At 36.1% G+C, this 24,631-nt stretch overlaps 1 protein-coding gene across 1 annotated transcript in view; it reads left to right on the top strand.

Annotated features, from left to right (window-relative positions):
• Window positions 1-23,298, top strand: part of LOC139761156 (probable phosphorylase b kinase regulatory subunit alpha) — a 110,259-nt gene extending 86,961 nt beyond the window's left edge. Inside the window, 8 exon segments of the mRNA XM_071685119.1 lie at window positions 2,888-2,937; window positions 4,843-4,863; window positions 11,755-11,919; window positions 13,324-13,377; window positions 16,252-16,341; window positions 17,069-17,182; window positions 18,490-18,576; window positions 18,578-23,298. Coding sequence (XP_071541220.1) covers window positions 2,888-2,937; window positions 4,843-4,863; window positions 11,755-11,919; window positions 13,324-13,377; window positions 16,252-16,341; window positions 17,069-17,182; window positions 18,490-18,576; window positions 18,578-18,712 — 716 coding nt within the window. The 3' untranslated portion in view covers window positions 18,713-23,298.
• Window positions 23,299-24,631: the final 1,333 nt, after the last annotated feature.

Raw genomic sequence — 24,631 nt, 5'->3', positions numbered from 1 at the left:
ACTGTGATAACTCGTAAGTTCTCTTCTTTAAATGGTCTGAGGAGCTGTTTGGATTAGTATCGAATTCTGTTAGGAGGGAATTTATTTGGTCTTTAGTTACAGTTTTGGATTTTTGGCTCAGAACTTTTATATAGATAACATATTTTGGCTAACAATGAAGTTCCTTTGATTAGAGGATAGCTTTCATACTGGAAGCAAGAAATGGGCCAGTTTAAGTGTGCAGCATAAGGTACAACCCTGCAAGCACTAAATCATTCCATTCATGACTAGTTGTTTATTGTAATGAAGGAAGTGGAGAAGGAGTTAGGAAGTGATAGTAGGGGATAAGTAGTGATGGAAGATCTGCAGCCTGGATCAAGTAATAGTGAGTAATGAGCTCAGTCCTCAGCCCAGTGGTTCGATAGAATTAGCTGGGGAATCAGGAGGCATAGAAGAACTTATAACAAAAAGTGAAAGCTGTCAGTGATCATCAGGAAGAGAAATTAGTATTGAGGATGGGAAATGGCACCTTTCCTTGTGTTGGAATCTTTTGACTTGCTCAACTTTCGTAGAAATAGCCTGCAGTATAATCTTAAGGCATAGGGCCAAAACTAGAATGTTTTCTCAGGTTTGTTCAGCACTGATAGAGAAGTCCAGAGGAGGGCATTTAATATGGCACCAGTATTAAGAGAGCCAACTTACAGGGAAAAGCTAGAAACCTTCAATTTGCCCACCTTTGGAGAGAAAATGAGGTGACCTGATCACAACCTTAAAGTTTTTAAACATTGACGAAACAAACAGTGAACAGTTCTTTGAAACATATATAGATAGGACAGAGGACATAATGTGAAATTAAGCAAGAAACATTTTTAAAAAGATGCGAGGAAGTACATTTATAGTACAATAGTGGTGGATAAATGGAGTAAAATGACTGAAGACATGGGTATTGCAGTCTTTCTCTTGCTGCCTCCCCATTACAACTTAGGGTGGAGTTGTCAGAGGTCTTAGACTTGCTACAATTAGAAGAATAGTCTGGCAATTTAGTGCCTCAACATCTGCTCATAAACTTTTTTTGATATCCCTAGTGCTGGGAGACCAGTCATTGAGATACGTGAAAAGTATGGTTTCTGCAAAAAAAACATCCCCAATATATTTCAAGAGGCAGTACACAGCTGAGGTTTATTGTGGGCACAAGCATATGATGCTCTCAGGTTGAAATCATCATCCATCTGGTCACTGAGACTAGTTCTAGTGTGTGCCTCGGGTTGTCTTGAGGGAACCATGTTCTTTCTTTACACCTCCAGACTGGTACTTCATTTTTTGGATTTTGTTTCTGGATGCTTTATTTCTTCTGCCTGTGCTTCAAGATGATTGGCTTTTACCTTTCTCAGGAGGATAAGGCTTAAATTCTTGCCTGAAAGCAAGAAAATTTGGATACACATGAGATTTCTAGGTACTCAGGTACTCTAGGTAGTCAAAATGCACAGGTCAGGTAGCTACTTCCTACAATGCCTCATCAGTCCTTTGCCTCATCAAAGAGATGAAGACCGTATGAACCCAAAACATGAGCTTAGAATACTTCAGGAATCTTACCAATTCCATGCCCAGATATCTGCCGGTGGTTATAAAAAACCAAAGGAGAGATGACAAACTATTAATAATTACGTGTGAAAATGAACAGGGAGGTGGACAAGGTTTTTTGCAGTCACTGTACAAACATAAGAGCCTCATTTTCGATACTAACAGTGTAAAAAAGTAAGAACCTCATTGTCAACATTAATAATTTCCAGACATAAAATTGTTTAAGGTCATTCTAACCCTATATTTTTGGAAAAGAATGAAACAGGTTTTGAAATAACTTTATTTTGATTGCTTCTTGGAAGACTTCTAGGAAACATTATGTCTCTTACCAAGTTAACCTATAAGAAAATTCAATAAGATCATGAGAAATTATCAAGGGGAACTCCTTATTGGTCATCCAGGAAGTTTGAAACCCCTTTAAGCAAAGAATATCTCATTTTGGATTGAGACTTGTTTCTTTGGTCCAGTGTGGCATGTATGTTTTAGTCTATGATATCAACTTGTTCTGTTGGTCCAGTGTGGCATGTATGTTTTAGCTGTTTTAGCCTGTGATATCACCTTTCACTTTGGCCTCTCTGAGGAACTTTTACCCGAAGGAAATAATGAAAGAGGTTTGTGATATTCTGCAACCACTTTGGTTAAAAGGTACTTTACTGGAGACGTCGAGGACTTGCCTTGCATTACATCTGACTTGCCACTTTCAGGATAACCTTTAGAATAAGTGTTTTTGCCATATATTTCTCTTGGTTGAGTTGAGTAGTTTTGCTCTGACTCACCTTTTCCATTTAGTATGCTCTCAGACTTTGTGGAATGAATTGCCCCTGGAAAGAAAGGTAAGTTTTGAAGACTGACATACTGTTCTGACTGGGGATGGCATCTCTTGTGCAGATTTCTTGGTTGCTGTCTCCTGCCCTGCCTTCTTCTCTGTTTCAAAGAATTATTCTCTTCACTGACTTTAAGTTCCGTTGGAGTGATATCTGTGTTGCAAGAATTATGAAGCAGCTAGTGCATTTGGTATGGTATGTCACCCAGCAGGATAGTGACATTATCATCAAGTGGTGGTTACTGATTGGTAGAAGGGAAGACCGAGACCAAACTTGTAGCTACTGTTCCTGAATAGGTGGTTGAGGGATGGGAGGCATTTCCCTCACCAGAGGGCAGGGGTTTAGAGTTTTCTAACTCCTAGGAATCTTAGGAATTCTCTCTCATAGTTTTGGGGAAACAGTTTTTCAGTCTTCAAACCTCACCTATTTTGTTATTATTGGCTTTACAGAAATGTTATTTTCTGCTGTATAAGATTCTAAAATGTCTTAAATTTATTCCCCAGCACGAAGTGGGACATTCTTCATCAGCAGTCGCTCAAGTAAGCTCAGCAAGGTAAGAAATGTAAAACTCATTCCTCAATAGAAGTGAATTAAATTGAAGTATTTTGATTTTATTGGTGACCACATCAGAAATTGAGTTATGCATGTTGTATGCATTTGTTAAGAGTGAACATGTCTGTCTTGCATATGGTTTGTAAGAGATTGTAGACATTTGCCAGATTGAATAATTAAGTGTGACCGATACACATGTGATGAGTTGGTAAGCTGCTTCACTTTTTTAATGTGACTTTAAATGTTTTACATTTTTTACTGTCTTATGAGAACTTAGCTTCATTGGTCTGTCCTCATCAGAGTTTATATTCTTGATGAAGTGTTATCTCTGTTGCTGTTCATTAGTTAAGAGTTTGTGTTTGTTTTGTGGAGTATGTGTAATGTTACAATAGATGTGTGACTTTCTTGATATTTATTTATATATAAAACACGAACTTGCTGATGCAGGAAAGTGGCGAATATGTTTAAAAAGATACATCATATAAATCTTTGATTCATATAAGATTTGAATTTAGCTGATTTTAAATTGGAAATTGGCTTATTCCATTACATTTTTACTGTTTCCTTTGTTTGAAGCAGATTGGGAAATGGTGATGAAACACATTTTATATTAATGTTCAAGAGATTGTTTTGATGCTCTTCATATTTTTTATTTTTTCTTGTGCGTTATTAAAGAAATGCAGTTATACAGTCATTGAGGGGAGCATGCATGCTACATAGAAAATGAAATATACAAAATTTTAGTCTCAGTCATTCAGAGTGTCTCAACAAACTTGGTAAGACCCAGAAAGATAACTGTTAATGACTGTTGGTTTGGTACAGGTATTTAAAGTTGAGTTTCTTTTTGTGTACATGTGCGTGGAGCTTATGGTTCAACCTCAGCATAAGAATTTATCAGCTTTTACTTAATTTTCTGTTTCTAAAATATATTCATTATTCATATCAGCTTTTTATATATTTTTTTCATGGACTGATTATTTTTGCATGCTGTTCAAGTGTTGTGACATGAAATATTCTGTTGCCATTTGATTCTTTATGAAATGGACTCGGTAAAGGTTTTTATCCATTTTGTTTAGGCTGGCATGTATGGTAAGATATGAGTTCTTTCATAGTGTGTGAATTACTTCCATTTACAGTATTCAGTTAGATCAACATAGAAATGCTGACTTTTATTTTTATGTTCTTAGCTATATGGGTTCAGTTAAGTCATAATATATCAAAAGTATGAAGTCATTTCATTTGAACAAGACAGAGGATACATCTGATCTTTTAGACAGCTACACAAATTTGCCATCCTCATCTAAAACAAGCATCAAAGATTTTTGTTGCACCAAAATAGAGTGTGTTGATTTTAAATCTGTGAAGATAATGTATCGACACAGCAGATGGCCTGCACTGCTGTGCTGTAGAAAAGGAACCTCAGTGTCATAAATGCTAGACCTTTTAGCTTGAATATTAACATTTTTTTTATGACAATACCTTGCTTATGTAGGAAATAATGAACATGCATGAAAGAAAATTATTGGCTTGTGGTTTGAAAAATGATGCCAAAATTTCTTTTTAGTCATGAAAATTGTAGAACACTGTTTGTGTAGTACACTGGTTTTGTCATGTCAAGTGCTCATGAATTTGTTTTGATGAATTTCATGTAAGTATATGATTTGTTTTCTGAATTTGTGGTCATTCAAAAGTATTTTTTGTTATTGTGATATAGGAGGTTTTCTTAGAATACATAACAAGAACTTACATAAATGAGAGCAAAGGCATAACTTAGCTTTTTAGTGCAGTTAATGTGTTGATTTGTAGTTGGTGACTTAACTGTAGCAAGTAGAGATCTTCTCGCAAAGGAAATTCTCTTACTTTAGCTGAAAGACTAATACTCTTCTCATCCCTTTTGTTTTGACAGGGAGTGTTGCATGCTGAGAAGGTGAGATACAGTGAGTTATGTGTAGAGCTTGATTTAATCCGTGATCCTTGATCGTCACCTCTCATTTTATTTGCTTTATGAATGAGCATTACTTAGACTTTGCAGATTTTTCATGCTTTTTTGGTATGATTTATATAGGCTTTTAACAAAAGTTTCCTTGGCGTTTGCATTTTATCACTAACATAAGCTCAGCTGACACAAAAAATATTTGCCATTTTGATGTATCTCAACGAAGCATTTCGTATAAACAAAAAGAAAAGTTTTTGAATCAGATTATTTTCTTATCAGAGTACAACTTTCATTGGTAGATAGTTCATATAAAATATATATTTATTATTCATTTTATCTGATTGCTGTTTCCTGCACCGGCGAGGTAGCACCAGGAAACAGATGAAGAATGGACCATTCACTCATATACATATATATGTATACTTAGATGTCCATACACACACAGATATATACATATATACATATGTACATATTCATACTTTTCTTTATCCATTCCTGGTGCTACCCTGCCCCATAGGAAACAGCATCGCTACCCTCTGCTTCAGCAAGATAGCACCAGGAAAAACAGACAAAAAGGCCACATTCGTTCACACTCAGCCACTAGCTGTCATGTTTGTGTATATTATATTTATATATATCCGGCGTTTGCGAGGTAGCGCAAGGAAACAGACGAAAGAAATGGCCCAACCCACCCATGTACACATGTATATACATACACGTCCACACACACAAATATACATACCCATACATCTCAATGTACACATATATATACACACACAGACACATAGATATATACACATGCACACAATTCACACTGTCTGCCTTTATTTATTCCCATTGCCACCTCGCCACACATGGAATAACATCCCCCTCCCCCCTCATGTGTGCGAGGTAGCGCTAGGAAAAGACAACAAAGGCCCCATTCGTTCACACTCAGTTTCTAGCTGTCATTCAATAATGCCCGAAACCACAGCTCCCTTTCCACAACCAGGCCCCACAGAACTTTCCATGGTTTACCCCAGACGCTTCACATGCCCTGATTCAATCTATTGACAGCATGTCGACTCTGGTATACCACATCGATCCAATTCACTCTATTCCTTGCCCGCCTTTCACCCTCCTGCATGTTCAGGCCCCGATCACTCAAAATCTTTTTCACTCCATCTTTCCACCTCCAATTTGGTCTCCCACTTCTCCTCGTTCCCTCCACCTCTGACACATATATCCTCTTGGTCAATCTTATATATATATATATATATATATATATATATATATATATATATATATATATATATATATATATATATATATATATATATATTGTGTGAATGCAAGAGTTTTGGAAAGAGGGGCTAGTATGAAGTCTGTTGGGGATGAGAGAGCTCGGGAAGTGAGTCAGTTGTTGTTCGCTGATGATACAGTGGTGGTGGCTGATTCATGTGAGAAACTGCAGAAGCTGGTGACTGAGTTTGGTAAAGTGTGTGAAAGAAGAAAGTTAAGAGTAGATGTGAATAAGAGCAAGGTTTATTAGGTACAGTAGGGTTGAGGGTCAAGTCAATTGGGAGGTAAGTTTGAATGGAGAAAAACTGGAGGAAGTAAAGTGTTTTAGATGTCTGGGAGTGGATCTGGCAGCGGATGGAACCATGGAAGCGGAAGTGGATCATAGGGTGGGGGAGGGGGCGAAAATTCTGGGAGCCTTGAAGAATGTGTGGAAGTCGAGAACATTATCTCGGAAAGCAAAGATGGGTATGTTTGAAGGAATAGTGGTTCCAACAATGTTGTATGGTTGCGAGGCGTGGGCTATGGATAGAGTTGTGCGCAGGAGGATGGATGTGCTGGAAATGAGATGTTTGAGGACAATGTGTGGTGTGAGGTGGTTTGATCGAGTAAGTAACGCAAGGGTGAGAGAGATGTGTGGAAATAAAAAGAGCGTGGTTGAGAGAGCAGAAGAGGGTGTTTTGAAATGGTTTGGTCACATGGAGAGAATGAGTGGGAAAGATTGACCAAGAGGATATATGTGTCGGAGGTGGAGGGAACGAGGAGAAGTGGGAGACCAAATTGGAGGTGGAAAGATGGAGTGAAAAAGATTTTGTGTAATCGGGGCCTGAACATGCAGGAGGGTGAAAGGAGGGCAAGGAATAGAGTGAATTGGAGCGATGTGGTATACTGGGGTTGACGTGCTGTCAGTGGATAGAATCAAGGCATGTGAAGCGTCTGGGGTAAACCATGGAAAGCTGTGTAGGTATGTATATTTGCGTGTGTGGATGTATGTATATACATGTGTATGGGGGGGGTTGGGCCATTTCTTTCGTCTGTTTCCTTGCGCTACCTCGCAAACGCGGGAGACAGCGACAAAGTATAAAAAAAAAAAAAATATATATATATATATATATATATATTATCGCTGGGGATAGGGGAGAAAGAATACTTCCCACGTATTCCCTGCGTGTCGTAGAAGGCGACTAAAAGGGGAGGGAGCGGGGGGCTGGAAATCCTCCCCTCTCATTTTTTTTTAATTTTCCAAAAGAAGGAACAGAGAATTGGGCCAGGTGAGGGTATTCCCTCAAAGGCCCAGGCCTCTGTTCTTAACGCTACCTCGCTAATGCGGGAAATGGCGAATAGTTTGAAAGAAAGAAAGATATATATATTTATTGTTTATATTTATTATACTTTGTCGCTGTCTCCTGCATTAGTGAGGTAGCGTAAGGAAACAGACGAAAGAATGGCCCAACCCACCCACATACACATGTATATACATTTCCCCCTGGGGATAGAGGAGAAAAAATACTTCCCACATATTCCCTGCGTGTTGTAGAAGGCGACTAAAAGGGGAGGGAGTGAGGGGCTGGAAATCCTTCCCTCCCATTTTACTTTTTCCCAAAGAAGGAACTGAGAAGGGGGCCAAGTGAGGATATTCCTTCATAGGCTCAGTCCTCTGTTCGTAACGCTACCTCACTGATGCGGGAAATAGTGAATATGTATGAAAAAAGATATATATGTGTGTGTGTGTGTGTGTGTGTCTATATATATATGAAGGTGAAATTGCAATTCACTAGGAGCTCAGGTGATTTTATTTAACATGTAATTTGTCATGGAGACAGTCTGCCTTGTCACATGGAAACAATTCATAAAGTTTTTGAATCCCAACACCATCACAAAAATTCTGTCTCCTCTGCCATTTTCAACTACACACTGATAGGTGTGGGGGTGGCTTGTGGTTAAGGGGGACTGGGGACTCTGTGTGTGTGTTTGTGTGTGTGTGCGTGGCCTGGTGTGTTCAATTATTTTTCTTATATTTTTGTTTTTTGATAAATCTTTCATGATTATTTGTTTGATAATAGAATGTGCTTTAAAGTTACCTGGGGACAAATTAAACTTCTTAGCAATTAAGACATTCAATGATGTTACGGGTAGCGTAATCATAAGAGGGGTGCAATGCTGTTTCCTGTGGGGTGTGGTAGCACTGGGAATGGATGAAGGCAAGCAAGTATGAATATGTACATGTGTATATATATGTATACATCTGTGTATGTGTATGTATGTATATGTATGTGTATGGCTGTTTATGTATATATGAGTGGATGGGCCATTCTTTGTCTGTTTCCTGGCATTACCTCGCTGAAGCGGGAAACAGCAATCAAGTATAATGTAGTAAATGAATAATGAATATACATATATACACAGACACAAATATAAAACACATTTAGATCTCGGAAGAGTTGTAAAGCTTGCAGTATTAACAGTTTTTTTGCTTGATCCTTTAGTCATTTTACTAGGCAGATTGTTATGTGGTGCCCTCCATCAGTGCTGATATATCATGAATACCATTGTAATGCCATAATTATCTTATCCTGCTACCCCTGCAATGGAATAATGATCATATCAAACCCAGCACAGCACTGGAATGATTTTCATAGCACACTTTCCACTTCACTTGCTTATTTGATTACTGTAGTACACATCGTCTACAGCTTGCAGAAATTATTATCTTGGAGTACTTCTCACAGGTACTGGGATAGATATAATGTCATATTTCCACATGGCAGTAGCAAAAAGTGTGAGCATTATCTTACATTCCTTGTATTTCGTTGATTATGGATGTTTTTGTGCACACACACACACACACACACACACACACACACACACACACACACACACACACAGTATCATTTATTCTTTTGTATTATCATGGTTATCATCACTATTATTTATGACCCAAGACTCCTGTTATGGGGTTGCTGCAGTTGGGAGGCTGCAATACAGTCAGAAGTCCTTTGGAGCAAGAAGATACTCAGTGAAACTGTACTCTTTCTTGTTGACTGATGATGATACAGCCTCGACAAAAGTGACCGCTTAACCATGGTTAAACCATAGGCCGGTGGACTCTAGTAAAACACATACACCGAGACCAGGAACTAACACTGAACTATAGACCGGTCTCATTCACATTTGTAGTCAGGAAGGTTTTAGGAAAAGTAAGTAGAAAACAAATTGATGACTACAGAAATTATCTAAGTGGGAGACAACATGGTTTTAGGGAAAGGAGGTCATATTTAACAAACCTCTTATATTTCTATGAGAGAATGAGCTATGTTTAGACTCGAGGGGAAGGTGGATGGATTGTTTGTACCTGGATGGCCAGAAAGCATTTGATACTCTGCCACATGAGAATCTGTTTAAGAAGCTGAGTCACCTGGCAGGAATAAGGTTGAAACTTCTTTGGTTAGATTATCCAAGTGGGAACAAATGATGCATGTCAGAAAAGCCTTCTGAAAATGGGTCGAGTTGATTACTTATTTGAATTTTTATTTCCTTTTGGGATTGTATTATTCAGTTTGGAAACTTTATTCTGACATCATGTAGAGTAAATGTAATTATTGATTACAATTAGGACTACTGAAACGAAATTTGTCTTACTTATAGTCAGTCAAATTAAGTCAACAGAGAAGGGTATGGAGCCCAAGTGAAGCATTTATGCCTTATGGTATGTGTTGATATATATTACTCTGTTAGAGCAAGCAAATTATGGAAGAGGCTATATGACTAAAGAACTATACACAGCTAGTAGAATACAAGCAGAACATTAACAGTATTCTGTGAACAGAGATTGATATGAGAATTCATGTTGGGCTTCTGTTGATCATTATAATTGCTTTTCAATCTTAAAATCAGTTGAATTTTTCAAGTAACATTTACATTATATAATTGATTATTTATTGTGTTCTTCAAGACAACAGATGCATCTTTAAACAAGGAAGTGAAAGATAAACTATATATATCAAGCATGATGTTGATTTATGTATGAAAGGTTGAGGAAATATTGTCAACCATATGTTTGGAATGATGCTTCATGTCATTATTCCTTAAACTTCTCACTAAGTTTTCCTTTCCTACCCTCAAAATTCACTATTTTCTTGTTCAAAGACATTGAAAAATCAGTGAAAAAAAATCACTTCAGAAGTATATTTCATCCACTACTTTTACAGTAATAATGTGTAGAAATTTTGTAAATGTTTCAGCACACTGCTCTGAGAAATGTGGGTGTACTCTCTGAATGTCAAACAAATTGCCATTGTGCATGTTTATTGTTTGTTCTTCCTCCATTGAACAATTGATTCATTGTTGTTATGATTTTTATGTTTTATCTTATGTAATAACATTTTCTTTTTATTAGTGGTAATTTTTCATAACAGCAAAACTATAAAAGTTTGTACAGTTAGCAGCTGTTCCTATTGAATGCACTATTATGGAGGTCAGGTGGGTAAATGCACACTGTCCTCACATATGCTAGAAGAACTTCTGGTGCCTTATCTTGACTAACTTTCTGTGCTAGAAGTCACAATCCATAACATCACTCCATGTGATCTAAGATCGTCTGATGACAGAGGATCATATTCTTTCTTGTCCTTTAAATCTAGCTAGAATTTGCTTAGTTTCCCTCTTAAAAAAGATCCTGAAAACATGCGGTTTTTGTATGGCTGGAGGATGACTGACAGAGAAAGGAGTTATTTTGCAGTGCCATCTCAGCCACTACCCTCTTTGCAGCAACATAACATTGAAATTGATGCATGAAACATGATACCTACTGTGACCATTCACGTTAATGCACAAATATTCAATTTCTCATTTTTAAATGAAATGATACTTATTATAGAACCATAACACTCTTACAAGGTTCAATGCAGTATTTTTATTGGAAACGTAGAGATCATTTAGTCACATATCTCTGAGAATCTCTGACATTAGAACCCAAGCTGACTTTGTCTTGTCATGGATCTGTAAGATTCTCTCTCAATTTTCCCTTATTAGTGTGATACAGAATATCTCCTGTGATGTTCCACATACAATTGATGAAAAACTGACAAACTCATAATGCACATATATGAAGTTTGAGAAGAGAAGGTTAGGTGGTGTGGCATTGATGTACCTTGCTTGTTTCGTTTTCATAGCTTTCTCTTAACTTGTTGAATGTAAGTTTGAGTGCTGTCAAGCCCCTTGATAATTGCTTTATATCATCAACCTTGTATATATTTCTGGATGGGAAGTTTTTGAAATTTTCATTTGTTGCTGTGTCATCAGAAGGGGTATAGCAGAATTTTACTCAAAGGAGATGCCAGAGTAAAGGAGTTGAGGTTTCAGGTAAGTTATGGATCAGTGCCTGTTTGCTGGACACTACAGCTCTGATAATGATCACTATATCATTACAAAGTCCTCATCATTTCATTAACTTGTAAAGGGTGATTAAGATATATTGTCTGACTCTTGATGACCGTAGGACAATTGATATTCTCACAGATTTTTCAAATAAATTTCTTTCATCTGATAGCTGTTTGTAAAATGATTTTGTCATAGTTGCTGATTAATGTTTTTCTTTACTTCTAGAAAAGCACAATAGGTAGTTTTTTGGGTGCAACATCTGCAGAGGGGAAGGGAGATGATATGGAAACTGACCGACATGGACAGTGGCTGAGGCGTCGCAGGTTGGATGGAGCTCTTAATCGTGTTCCACGCAACTTTTATCCTCAGATCTGGAAGATTCTAGAAAAGGTTTGAACTGATCATTTTTTTAGATTTGACCCATATGAATAATGAAGTTCCCTTTACATGATATGTAACACATCGACTTTTATGCTGTGGTTTTGGTGCATTTCACATGACAGCTAGAGAGTGAATGATAGCAGATGTGCCTTTTTTCTGTTCCTGACTTTGCTTCGCTAAAGTAGGAAACAGTGATCAGTTATGAAAGTATGAAAAAGAAAAAAAAATTTCATGTTTTATCTGCTGCTTATCAACTAAGGAATTACATTTATTTGAGTTTAGAAATGCAGTAAGAAAGAGGATATACGAGCCTGAAACTGTGCCAAGAGCACTAATGCTTTCAACCCTTATCTAGGACTGGGAAAGTACATAAAATGGGAAATTCTTTTGCATAATTCAGGTATGATAGCTTGACTGTCACCCAAAACCATAAACAATACCAACATTTACTAGAAAGATGATAAACAAATCTTTCTCCTGTTGACAAAGTGTACTAGCAGTTAATGTCATTTCTTAGCAGGCATTTACTGTGTCGTCGCCCAGATGACTTCAGACATGGAATTCATTTATACAAGATGGGCGGATTATTTCTCTTATTCTGATTTATGCAATGAATATTGTATATGAACATAGACATAAGGCTGATACTTATGTATGATTTACAAGAAATGATATTTAATCATAGAAAAATAGTTTATTCAAGTGGCTGTATGTAGCAAGTGTAGCCTCAGTTTTAGTTAGTTCTTTTACTTTCTTACCCCATCTTCACACTTGAGCATCCCATACTTACAGTCCCTCTCCTCTTCCAACAAACAACACTAACCAGAGACACCCCAAAATGACCTGACAAACACAAACATCTTCCTTCCCAGTCCAGTCTGAAACACCACTCCAATAGACATAGACCTGTCTGAATGTACGCTCCTCAGGCATGTAGGAGTTTTTTCTTGTTTATGTTCTGGACACCATTGATATCTCCAGTGCCACAGACAGTCACCATATCACAAGATGCAACTTTCACAGTGAAGGTAATGAACACTTCTCAATTGCTCTGTGTACACCCCACAGAGACACACAGAACACTCACTACACTTCTTGACCTATGGCCCCACCAGGTGGACATGGTCTGCTACCCTAGAGCTGTGGGAGCCCCATGAAAGGGGATCTTAGGGCAGGAACGTGAAGGTTAAAGGTACATTTGTACACCTCGGTGACGAGAGTCTGTGAGGGTGTATTTTAAGAAACTTTAAATTGAAATTGGGCAAAGAAGACTACTTTAGTCATATTATAGTACACCAGTTAATCATATAACCCCCAGACTTTACACTGCATTTTTTAGAATGTTGAATGCTTGTTCATATATCTTTTAAAAAACTATGTTTGAAGTATGTTGATAAGAATTTTGTGTTTCAGTGCCGAGGAGTCAACATAGAGGGTAAAGTGATTCCACAGAGTCTCACTCAAGAGGTAAGGGCTTCACATGTTTATGGTATATTTCTGCCAAATGAAAGCAAGAACACAAACTTTCATTTAATATAGCAAAAATTTTAGGGGATTATTAGGGAAGACCAACCATCAAGAGTCAAGTTATTTAGATAATCATAGACTACTTATATGTGCTAAACATGTTTGCTTTTTATGTCAAATCAAAGTTAGGGACAATTAGTATGTTAATATTGTGTTGCTTTGAATAGCCAACCAACTTTCAGTGAAATGGTTATCCATAAGTTATTAATTTTTAAGATTGGTGAAGAACTATATCTGATCTCTGCCCATTTTTGCAGATTCATCTTGCAGTACACTCACGTTCATCCATATTCTCCCTCACTTTCCTTCTTTCACTCTGTAGCTTTCTTCTGTATGATGGATGGGATTTACACTTATCATATGAGTATTTATGTAGGTTTTTTTTTTTGCATGTATCCACTCTACCTTAGCACCTTATCTTTTATTTTGAAGTCCACTTCTCTTCTATCATATCTTTGAATTTCCAAATCCCTGATTCTGTTCATGCTCCATGCCCCATATGTGCTAGTTAAAAAGTCAGTCTCAGTTGTTTGTGACTAATTGGTTAATCTGCAAGATTTTCCAGTGCCAGAACAGTGTAATTTGAATAAAACTCACCTTTAAATCATTCTCATATCTTCTATTCATTTCACAGTTTCTAATGTGCTCTCAGTTATTCCATCTCATGTAGTGTAAGTTTTCTCTTACCTGGAGAACAAACTATCCTTGGTTCACTCCATGTCAGTTGCTGGAAGTGTATTGAACATATATCCTCTCCTTTGGTGGAAATCAAGGTAATTATGTGTTCATACTTACATTCACTTAGTGAGCTACATCACAGCCTCATATTTCCATTGAAAAGACTTATTGATTTATCAATATTTTCAGCTTTGATAACTTTTACATTTATCAATATTTTCAGCTTTGATAACTTTTAAATTTAGCAATATTTTTGCTTGGATAATTGTTAAATTTAGCAATATTTTCAGCTTGGATAACCTATAAATTTATCAATATTTTCAGCTTTGATAATTTTACATTTAGCTCATGCCATATGTGGTGTGACGGTGGTTTGATCGAGTAAGTAATAATAGGGTAAGAGAGATGTGTGGTAATAAAAAGAGTGTGGTTGAGAGAGTAGAAGAGGGTGTTTTGAAATGGTTTGGTCGCATGGAGAGAATGAGTGAGGAAAGATTGACAAAGAGGATATATGTGTCAGAGGTGGAGGGAATGAGGAGAAGTGGGAGACCAAATTGGAGGTGGAAAGATGGAGTGAAAAAGCTTTTGAGTGATCGGGGCCTGAACATGCAGAAGGGTGAAAGGCGTGCAAGGAATAGAGTGAATTGGAACGTTGTTGTATACCGGGGTCGACTTGCTGTCAATGATTGAACCAGGGCATGTGAAGCGTCTGGGGTAAACCATGGAAAGTTATGCGGGGCCTGGATGTGGAAAGGGAGCCACGGTTTCGGTTCATTATTACATGACTGCTAGAGACTGAGTGTGAACGAATGTGGCCTTTGTTGTCTTTCCTAGCGCTACCTCGCACACATAAGGGGGAGGGGGTCGTTATTTCATGTGTGGCGAGGTGGCGATGGGAATGAATAAAGGCAGACAGTATGAATTATGTACATGTGTATATATGTATATGTCTGTGTGTGTATATATATGGATACGTTGAGATGTATAGGTATGTATATTTGCGTGTGTGGACGTGTATGTATATACATGTGTATGTGGGTGGGTTGGGCCATTCTTTCGTCTGTTTCCTTGCGCTACTTTGCTAACGCAGGAGACAGCAACAAAGCAAAATAAATAAATAAAAATAAAGCTCATGCCACATTTCCACTAGTATTGCACTAGGAGGTCTTTGTGTTTCTTCGTCTAGGAAGACCATGCTGGCGATGTGTGCTCTACCTGTGGCCAATTATACGTAATGTTTAAATATCTTGAGCTTTCCTTTGTTCTTGTACTTGAAGGCAATTTTTAACCAAATCTGAGTATGGTATGCCTTATCTACAACCCTTCTGCTATGATTTTCAAGGAACATGACAGGCATCATAAATGTGATTACCTGTTTGTGGTCATCTGTGTGTCATGTGGAGAAAGCTTTACAATCATAGGGCTTTTAACCTCTCATTTCTGTCTGCCATCCGTTGAACCTGTAATTACCTTTTGGGTTTACTGTCTCTTTAGTGAGCTTGTTTTGAAAGTCTTCCACTCGGTTACTGAAGAAATATTTCCTCTTGTCTTATTCCAGTCTTGTTTCGTTTCTTGTTGTATAGTTGATCAGCGCCTTATATTGAAGAACTGTTTAGAATTCATTTGGTTATATTGATGTTTTGTCATGTTAATTCAAAATTTGAAAGTTGTAATAATCTTGACTCTCTCTTCTGCCATTCTTTCCTGTTGGTCAGTTCCCTAATTTTAGGAGTACTTTTTTTTTGCCGTTGGGCCTTCTATATCTAACCTATATATTTCATTAAGAGACCAAGTCAGTGATGCACTCTCAGATTTGGATTTGATATGTGGGATATTTTAGATACCTATGAAGATTCCCTTAATTATGTATTAAAGAAAATTTAGTTGTAGGGCAGTATAATCTTTACCCTTTTGTAAAATTCTCCTAATGTGGTGTTCTTAGAACAGGCTGGTTACTTTGCTTTTTTATGTACATGTTACGAAAACTTGGCATTAAGGCTTTGTATATTTGATTGCTAGTTTATGGAATAATTACATAGCCTTTTTTTTTTTTTTCTTCTTTTTTTTTTTTTTTTTAAGTCTTGACTGATATGTAACTATTGCATTGTCAGTTCTTAGACACTTTTGTTCTTACAGATGACTGCAGGAGAACTGAAGTTTGCACTTGAAGTGGAAACTGTTCTAAACACCATTCCTCAACCAGAATACAGACAACTAGTTGTCGAGGTCAGCAGTATTAAGTATATGAAAGCTGTCACAGTTTCTTGTTGCTTTGTATAATAGCTGCTAGGAAAATAGAGTTGAAATCTGATGTAGACCTGATGAGGGAGTCATATAATAACTGGTAACTGTTTATATTTTGTTGCTGATAAAAAAAATTTATAACCACACATTTACTGGCCTGTAACAGAAGGGGAGGTGAAGGGGGTCGAGTGACTCTTCCCGACATGACAGGAAGATTCCACTTCTGTTATAAATGATAGAGCACATAGCATCATGTATTGGATGAATATTTACATCTTTGAAATTTTCAGCAAGAGCTTTTTGTAGTAAATCCAACTGTCTGTAAACAAGTAAACTGCCTCCATCACTCACCCATTTCTGCAGTGACTAGGTCATTGCACAAAATACGTCCACCTTAATACAGTCACAACTACTCCCTTGGAAAGTCCTGGCTACAGGTCTGTGTTATCCAACAGACATATTGTGGTTTTAAGCCACTGTGTATTTCAAATTTCTATCAGTATTTTGCAGATATTGTTGTTGTGGTTTTCAGTCGCTGTGTTTGTAACATTGCTACTTATGATTCTAGGTTCTCACTGAACTTGGTGATGCTCTGTAGAAATATTACAGAACACAAATTACAAAATAGAGGACTTATAATTATGGCAGAACTTAAAGAAAAAAAAATTATGTTACTGACTTTGATTCCATGTCTATTTTCCCTTTTCAGGCTTTGATGGTTTTATCACTTGTGCAAGAATATCATAACACAGAATACCTTGGAGATATAGTATCAGCTCAGGACATTGTCCATGTGGCAAATAATATTTTCTTAACTGATCAGGTACGTGATAACAAAATATGTATTATGTTTGTAGACTCTTGGTGTGTTCATGTAATGAATTTGAACAAACTATACTTTTGTTTCTTCTGAAATCATATGTACAGACTGTTATCAATTAAAAGATGAAAACATTTATCTGAGTTCCATATATCTGATTATTCCAGTTGTCCATTAAGATTCATGTACATCTGATATATACTACTGATTTCCACCAAAAGTCTGGTTATGTAACTTTCAGACCCCTAAATAGAACTTATACAGTCTTACACAAATTAATCACTAGATATGCTGCTCTTCAGGCATCTGTATTCAATTTTGTTTATATTGTTGATGTTCATTGTTGCATTTCTAAGTGTCTAAAATCACTTCAGAAATTTGTTTCGTGTATCACCTTCACACTGATAATGCGTAGAAATTTTGTGGATGTTTCAACACAATGCACTTAAAAAATGCAGGAGAAAGGCCTGAGTATTGCCACAAAGCTTATTTTATGGTTTATTTTTCCTATGCTGAAAAACTGATTACTGATTAGTGTTATGTTTTATTTTGTATAGTAAATCTTCTCATGTTATAATCGGTGTGATTCATTGATAATTTTTTCATGATTCTTTAGTGAAATTATAAAAGCTTGTTAGATTACCAGTTGCACCAGTCTGATGTAGTGTTGTTAAGGTCAGGCAGGCACTGGCACACCTGCCTCCATTTGTGCTAGAAACACCTTCTACCAAATCTTGGTCATCTTACAATGATGGGAGAGTCAGTGTTTATAAGATCATTCTCCACACAATCTGAGGACAGATGATCATATAATTCAGGATCATCATCTGCTGACTTCTCTAATTCTAGCCACGCAATATCCTACCTAGAAAACTCATAAGAATGTGCCATCATTGGTATGCTTAGAAGATGACTGACCATGGGGAGAAATAATCACACACTGCCAACTTTGTAAATACCCAGGCTCTGTGGATGGCCTTGAAATAGAGGCAGGAAAGATGATGTGTAAATTTGCATCACTTAAACATCTCACTTGAGGAGTTAAAGTGTTAGATCAGTTAACACTGACTACTGATTCACCTTGACAGCTTCTTGTATGAGTAATTGTGGAGCTTAGTCTTCAATGATGTGTCTTTCATCAATTTATCACTGAAGCACCACACAGTTTCCGAGGCATTGGCACTTTTAAGTTGTCATGGGATGTTTGTACATTGTTGGTGTAGGATATATATATAAACATGAATAGTGTAAAGATTATTAGTTTATTAAGAATTATTTTTGATAATATATTTATCTTACTCCATACACAGAAACAACAAGATGGTGATGCAACTTTATGTTGTGCTCGTGAAAAACGTGAGCCAGGCGTTGGGGGTGGCCTTGCGTGTGGTGGTGCAGGCATACATATGCTTACATTTCTATGACAGTGCTCCATCAGGAAGTTATGGCACTATGTCCTACATGGTTCGAGCTGTTGCTTCTACTCTTAATTGTTTCCCACAAGATGGAGACATAGATTGCACCGTCAGCTGAGTGATAAAATATAGTTATGTCATTTTACAATTGTTATCTTAAAATGAAGACTAGAAAGTGGCTTTCATAATGGCAGTCCTAATTGAGCAATGAGAAGAGCATTTTAGAATGTTCATCAAAAATTCAAACAGACTTTGCCTCCTCCAAAGTACCAGTACACTCCTAATTAGAAATGTCAGTACTTTGGGAAAAAAGCTTTAAAATGTCACCTTTTAGTCATAATTCAAGCATTTTTTTTTTAAATGTAGACATATGGTCTTTATGTCTTTGCTTAATTCGTCCTTGACTGTAGTGAGAGCATTTATGCCAGTGTAACAGGCAAATAAGAACTACTTTGTTATAAGGGCACATGGTAGAGATTTATTTTTGTGGAGCCTGCAATTAGATGTGATATGAAAATTACGATTTTGAAGATAGCCTTTGTTTATACTATTTTGGTACTGATTATGCAGTTTTGTAATGGTTGCATTTGTAATGTTACCATTGGATATACATAGGGTAAGTTTTGTATCCTGGATGTTATGCGTTTTGAGTTTAAGTTGTGAAATATAACATTGTTAAGGAATGTGAAATTCAAAAACTCCTCATTTATATTAGCTGTGGACTTTACCTTTAAATCTCTTAGTTTGTGTTTTATGTTTAATATTTGAAGACTTTGTGAACAGTTACAATTCTCACAAATATGAAATTTACAGTAAGAAGTTCATCAGAACATTGCATATCCAATATATATTTGTTTACCAGTGATATAGTTTGCAGAGTTAGAAATACTGTAATCCATTCATACATATCACAAAAAAATTGTGAATGTGCCAGTACTTACAGGCACCCTTTTTTGGTTTTAACAATTTGTCACACCTTTCACCATGCTGAAAATTCTCAAATTTATACCATATTTCCTCTATTGCATTAATGACATTGTTCATTACCTCAGACAATTTATTCTATGCACAAGATGTTGTAGATTTCATATGGTGTTTCATAGCTATGCCATTGATTACTTGTACAAGTGGGAATGGCATTATAGAGGAATTATGCAGAGGGAACTGATGGATTTTAATTTTCCCCTCATTCATTTCTTTAAGCAAAGGCATCAGTTACTGACGGATTTTTGTGGAGCTAGAATTAGGTACCTTAGTGATATAGATTTTAGTTCTGAGAAGACTAGATGACATGCAGTTAATTGCATTATTTTTTCTTTTAATGTAATTTCCACCAGTTTTCTATACTTGTGCATACAGTTAGCATTAGAAAATATTAGAATTCATATATATATATATATATATATATATATATATATATATATATATATATATATATATATATATATATATATATTTTTTTTTTTTCTTTTCATACATATTTGCCATTTCCCGCATTAGTGAGGTAGCATTAAGAACAGAGGACTGAGCCTTAGTAGGAATATCCTCACCTGGCCCCCCTTTCTGTTCCTTTTTTTTTGGAATAGTAAAAAATTATGGGAGGGGAGGATTTCTAACCCCCGCTCCCTCCCCTTTTAGTCGCCTTCTATGACATGCAGAGCATACGTGGGAAGTATTCTTTCTCCCCAGTCCCCAGGGATATATATATATATATATATATATATATATATATATATATATATATATATATATATATATATATATATGAAATATATATTTGAGCATTACGTAATGGCATTAATATGTAGGTTTCCATTTCACCATATATACAGTATTCATTCACTCTCAGTGAGGAAGACTTATTAGTAGATATTTATAACATATTTACATTTTGTTAATTTATTTTCAAGTTGATCTCCATTATGTATATTTGAAAGTATTATTGCATGTGACAGTTATGTTATTTGTGTATCAAATTTCATATTGATTTATGAAGTAATTTATGAGTTCTAAGAGCTCTTAAAACTATTTGCGGGTGGGTTCATGATGATTGCAAATATTTTCTCTCCACACAGTGGAAAACAATATAGTCATCAGATGTCAGCTATATATATAAATATTAGAAGAGTTCTGCAAATTGTAGGCTTGGTAAGATGTAAGAATTTTCTTAGGCCAGTTTCAGATTAACATTTTTTTCAAAGACATGAGACCAGTTCATCATAACTTAACTATGAATCTTACCAATATAAAACTTATTATTAGTGCCTGATATATTGCTCGTAGTGCATATTAGATTTTTGCTATGAGCCTTTCATGACCTAAGAAAACTTAAATAATTTCCAAGGTTGCTGATCCTTCGACAGATATGATGTAAATCCTCAAGAATTCAGATTTCACCAAATTAGACATTTTTTGCTGTTGGACCATACGTAAGTTCATCATTGTTGTAATTAGCACTATTAAAATTCTCTAGGTATTGACCATGCTATGGATTCTATATGGCTGGTTACTACATATACTCCCTTATTTCCAAGAGGAGTGTATACTTGAATACATATTTTGACGATTTCAAATTTGAATCTTTTTTTAACACATTTTGAAGCTTGTGTTTACATACTTTTTGTTAGATTTCAAATATGGTTATCTTCTAAGATTATTAAGAGGAAATGCTTTAAAAAGAACTGTTTTAAAGTTAAATGTATGAATATTATTGGACACAGAATTATCTCATAATAAGAAATAGGTCTTCTGTTTGATTATAGTATAGAAAATTGCCAGTGGTCTGTAAAGGATGAGGTGCTAAAGGCTAAGAAGCAGCAATGGAGTTCTCCAGTTATGGTGATTCTTTTGCTGTGGCCACCCTCTTGAGGGAGTTCTTAGAGGGAATGGGCATCAGAGATACAGACAGATACTGTAAAAAGATAAAATTTCACTGTAGAATGAGGGAAGGCTGATGTGATAGCAATTGTTTGAAATTCCCTTCCAAAAGCACTAGGTCTTCCAGTGTTTATTATAATGAAAGTGCAAGCTGCATTAACTGAATGACGAAGCTGCAATATTGATTTTCATAACTCAGATATCTTATTGAATATGATAAAATGAATTGGATAGCAAATGTACAATACCAATTTGAAATTGCACAATGGTATTGGATGATGAACTTGGAATCATATTTTTGGTAGGTTATTACATCTTTGTTACATATAGTATTTATAAAAGACATATTGGTAGAGAAATTCATATTGATTTACCAAAGGACATCAGATATATTCCATAGAAATTATAAAGTAAAGGTAGTTAAGGGTAAGCAAGATATGTTATTATATGATTGAATTAGATTATTACCATCCTAAAAAAGAAAGTTGCATGAGCCATTTTGGACAAGCTTTAAGATGTTTAAAAACATGCTGCTGTGTGTGTGCAGTTGTGGCTGACATTTTATATGATGTTTTTTATATTTATTGCAAGCCGTGTATATTTCATCAAGGTTTTAATGGACAAATAATGTTAAATTTTTGTATCTCACACACTGCTGTTAGTGTACTTACATATCTTTATGTATAGAATATGTAGAATATAGGTAACACCATGATGAGCATATGACACCTAAGTTTGCCTTCATTATCTAGGTTAGGAATAGAACATTCATACTTCTGCAGCATTCATTTTGAATTTTTTTCATCCTCATGGCCAAGGCAGTGCATATCTTTTGTCTTTAGTGCAGCAATTTGCAGAACAATAAATGTACTTTTACGTCATTGAATATGAGATTTTACACATATCTTCAGATTCCTTCCAATAAATCTGAATTCTTTGGGGTGTACATCTGTTTTATGCTACCTATACTACCTTGGAATTTTGCTCATATGAGTGACTATGTATGATACTTAATTGTGTGTTTGTTGATTTTACAATTGGTGTAAATACAAGGATATTTATTTTTCAGTGTCATACTTTTATGATTGATGAATTCTCTAGGGAATATGTGTTAGATATTTTAGGTTAGTTTTGTTAAATCTCTTCATCTTTAGGTTTAATGATATCAGAGTTTGTGAATTTTTGCTCTCAGTATAGTTTGTTATGGTATATCAGTCACCATAACATAGTCATAGGTGGAAGTTATGGATAGGATTAAATTCAACATTCATGTATTGTTGAGCATAGCAGCAAACTGAGGATACTGATGGCTCTCAACCTTTGTCCAAGTCTCACTTGGTAAGTACGAGTAGCAGAACAGTCATCATAAAACACAACAGTCCAACCTCCACAAACAGTTTGCTGCTGAGGAATGTACATAACATAGAAAATTCTGCCTTATCTTCTGAATCGGCCAAAAGAAGTAGATACGCCACTCAAGCCCACCATGCCAGCTTCTTAAGCATTTTGTTTAGGCCAGTGTTTAAAGTTATGGAAATTTCACTTATGTTCGAAAGGCAAGGTCTAGGAAGCTTCTTGTGTGTATTTGGGAAAAATAGCCTTTGAAGGTACATTTAACCATATTCACTAGTCCTTCAGTATCCAATATGCATGATTAATCAGAAACTTTTACTTGTAATGAAATGTATTGAGTGGACCTGCTGGCTGTGGTATAGCCTCATCTTTTTGTAGTTTTCCTTTTAACATTGATTTATCAGGTCAGTATTTGGAAATTGTCAGAATGCTCATAGTATTTATGTTAGTGACAATATAATCAGTTGTACTAGGTATGAGTTTTTTTTTATCATATTTGTAAACACTGTTTTGAAGCCAAACATGACTTGTATTTGTTGATATTGCGATACCTCGGTACTCTTGCATTTTTTTTATTACCATTAACTATCGAAATTGATTTAGATGGACAAAGATGATGAAAACTTTCCATTTGTCTTTTGATGTAGAGACCATACTTAACTTTAAGAAGCTGTGTGATGGTAGAGAATGTTCAAGAGACAGGGCCTTGCAAGTGTAATCCCCCCCCCCCCCCACCCTCCTATTTAGTGCAAATTGTTAATTACATACAGGTAGTTACACTTTTTGTGTATACAACTTATATGGGTTACACTTTTATGTGTATACAGCTTATATGGGAAAATAAGCATCACCAAAAGAATAAGGTCCCTTACTTGTGTTCATTTCAACCTTGGCTGACGACTGTGTGCCATCTACAGCAAAGACTTGCCTTTTCTTAGATCTTTATTAAATTTTTACATTTTCTCTTGTTGAGAAGGGCTGGGATGAGCATATATTGCATCCCATTGCTTTATCTCCTTTCCTGTCCTGTACAGACCTCACTTCTGAGGAAGATTGGTCTGTATTTAAGGGCCTTTACCGGATCTCCACATAGGGAGGTACGAAGTTTGGTCTCTACCACTCCCTTGGTATTATAAATATATATATATATATATATATATATTTTTTTTTTTTTCTTTTATTTGTGGGGCACCTTCCCGCTTCTGTCTGGTGTTAGAGCTATAGCTTCCCCGCTGGGTGAGTACTTTGGAACTTATCATTCAGTTCATGTATCAGTTCCATCAAAATCCCTTCACATGATTAGCTGCTCCTTAGAAGTTAGTGCTCTCCTTATTAGTCAATGAAGAGTTTCTCTCCTGTTTTATTATCCTATATTCATTTCTTAATTGTAATTATAAAGGAGGCTGTTTTTACGTGTTCACCGGCGGCAAAGCTCCATGATATATATATATATATATATATATATATATATATATATATATATATATATATATATATATATATATATATTTGTCGCTGTCTCCCGCGTTTGCGAGGTAGCGCAAGGAAACAGACGAAAGAAATGGCCCAAACCACCCCCATACACATGTATATACATACGTCCACATACGCAAATATACATAATTACACAGCTTTCCATGGTTTACCCCAGACGCTTCACATGCCCTTATTCAATCCACTGACAGCACGTCAACCCCGGTACACCACATCGATCCAATTCACTCTATTCCTTGCCCTCCTTTCACCCTCCTGCATGTTCAGGCCCCGATCACACAAAATCTTTTTCACTCCATCTTTCCACTCCATT

This window comes from Panulirus ornatus, chromosome 39 (assembly GCF_036320965.1).
Source record: "Panulirus ornatus isolate Po-2019 chromosome 39, ASM3632096v1, whole genome shotgun sequence".
In the NCBI taxonomy this organism is placed as follows: domain Eukaryota; kingdom Metazoa; phylum Arthropoda; class Malacostraca; order Decapoda; family Palinuridae; genus Panulirus; species Panulirus ornatus.
The sequence above is the reverse complement of the archived record's forward strand: the minus strand, read 5'-3'. Positions and strand labels throughout refer to the sequence as shown.